This window comes from Chaetura pelagica, unplaced genomic scaffold, assembly GCF_000747805.2.
Source record: "Chaetura pelagica isolate M959 unplaced genomic scaffold, ChaPel_1.0 scaffold107, whole genome shotgun sequence".
NCBI classification, from domain to species: Eukaryota; Metazoa; Chordata; class Aves; order Apodiformes; family Apodidae; genus Chaetura; species Chaetura pelagica.
The window spans coordinates 1,225,240-1,227,354 of record NW_009953979.1 but is presented as its reverse complement, the minus strand read 5'-3'; the positions used below and the strand labels follow the sequence as shown (position 1 = coordinate 1,227,354).

The 2,115-nt window shown below is 56.1% G+C and overlaps 1 protein-coding gene across 1 annotated transcript in view; it reads right to left on the bottom strand.

Annotated features, from left to right (window-relative positions):
- The window catches only part of ADCY3 (adenylate cyclase 3), a gene marked incomplete at its 5' end in the record, with an annotated part of 15,234 nt that extends 13,123 nt beyond the window's left edge, over positions 1-2,111 (bottom strand). Inside the window, one exon of the mRNA XM_010002228.1 lies at positions 2,028-2,111. Coding sequence (XP_010000530.1) covers positions 2,028-2,111 — 84 coding nt within the window. The remainder of the gene's footprint in view (positions 1-2,027) is intronic.
- Between the last annotated feature and the right edge of the window lie 4 nt (positions 2,112-2,115).

Genomic DNA, 2,115 nt, shown 5'->3' with positions numbered 1-2,115 from the left:
CGGGTGGGAGCCGCGCCACCGGCTACAATAACAATCATAATCATAAAGCATCTGATGTTTATTTCTGGACATAATGTTCCCCCTCCGGAGGCCGGCAGAGGCTCAGGCATGCCGCGTTGCCAAGGTTTTACCGGCCCCGGACTCTCCGCGCCGTGGCAATGATTAACGCGGCCGCACCCGCCCGGTGCCGGCCGGGGGGGATGCCCTGTGGCCCCTCATCAGCCTCCCACATCCCGGGGCTGGTGGCAGGGGGAGATTGCATAGAATCACAGAATCATTCTGGTTGGAAAAGACCTTTAAGATCTCCAAGTCCCCAGCACTGCCAAGGCCACCACTAAACCATGTCCCTCAGCACCACAGCTACACGGCTTTGAAACCCCTCCAGGGATGGGGACTCCACCACTGCCCTGGGCAGCCTGGGCCAGGGCCTGACAACCCTTTCCAGGAAAAAATATTTTCCAGTATCCAATCTAAACCTCCCCTGGCACAACTTGAGGCCATTTCTTCTTGTCCCATTGCTTGTTCCTTGGGAGAACAGACCAACCCCCCACCTTGCTCCATCCTCCTTTCAGCTAGTTGTAGAGAGCTGTTTCCTTGGCTTTGGATCAGCCACTCACAGTGCTTGCATCCCAGAGAAGAAACAAAACCTGGGAAAGATGCTAGTCCCACCAGCGTGATGCCTCCAGCTGGGCATCACCAGAGGGCACCCATGCCACTGCCCCAGCACCCATCCCAGCACAATATGGAAACTGTTCCCAAAAAGTGTTTTTCTTTGCAAAATCCCCTGTGGCACCAGAAAATGTCCCATGCCAAGGGACCAGCCCTAAAACACACCCCCAGAGACTGGGGAAAAACACCATCCTTGGGTTTTTTTTTAGAGAACAGGCTCCATTTCCCAAACTTCCTGTGTGACCACAGGCTCAACATTCCCAAATCCTCCCAAAAAGCAAATAAATATCCCCCTCTCCCTTCCTTTATATGCTGGAAGCCTCCCAGGATCTGACTCAAAGCATCCCAAATCCCTGTAGTAACCTCTCATGGAGCCCACACCATTATGGGGCAGAGCAGATGCTTCCAGCAGGGTTTTCCCCACTGCCATCAGCACACAAGTTTCCAGCCCTGGCTTTTTTTTCCAGCCTCCCTCACTCCCCACCCCAGCCGTGGAATGGCTCCTGAGATCTATGTGTGGCCAGCCAGTGGGGACATCCCCTACAGGAAAGGGACTTGGCCAAGCCATGAAAACCACTGATTTAGGGAATAAAAACAGACCCCAGCTGCTCCAGGTGGGTATCTCTCGGGAAATATTGAGAACCTGATGGGGCAGGGACCACTTTTCCCCCCAGCTGACACCCCACATCTCCTTTGCTGCATGCTTAAATGGGTGGCCTGTCTTTAAGCCCACGCTAGAGCTCAGGGACTCTGTTCTCCAGCTTTGTGGGTGCAGAAAATCACCCCAAGGTGTCCCCAGGCATGAGGCTGGGTGATGGGCATCGCCCCGGGACTGAGCTGGGGCTGAGTGGCCCCCTGGCTCCTTCCTCCTGGGAAAGCTCCAGAGGCTGTTTGCGAGCCCAGAAGCTGAGCTCCTGCCACGTTTCTGCTAAAAATGGCCATTTTTGGCCATATTTTGCAATTCAAAGGGAAATTGGCACAAGCAAGGCCACTAAGGCAGGGTGGACGGGAAAGGCCTCAGTCCACTGTGACTCAGTTTCCCCAGCAGCCCGTGTGTCCACGCAACCCCCGTGGCTCCTGGGGATGGATCCCTGTCTTGTGGGGCCAGGTCTGAGGCCCTGCGTGTCCCAGCACCCCACTTGTGTCCATCCCCAGATATGCTTTGGTGATTCCCCTTGCTCCCTGCAAACACTACCATCACCTCACAGAGTCTGGATCCAACCTGCCCTTAGGGTCAGGGCACAGGGATGATGAGAACAAACCTCACAGTAACTCATGGAAACACCAAACGGGGATGACTTGCCTGTCACCCCCACACACACACACCCACCCACGTCCCACTCACTCGGCCCCGTTACCTGTCTCAGCAAGGTGCCCTGGTCCAGGGCGTCCTGCCGCTGCTGGGCCACCGTGACCCCCAGCACCAGGGCGTGGAGGCCGCAGGAG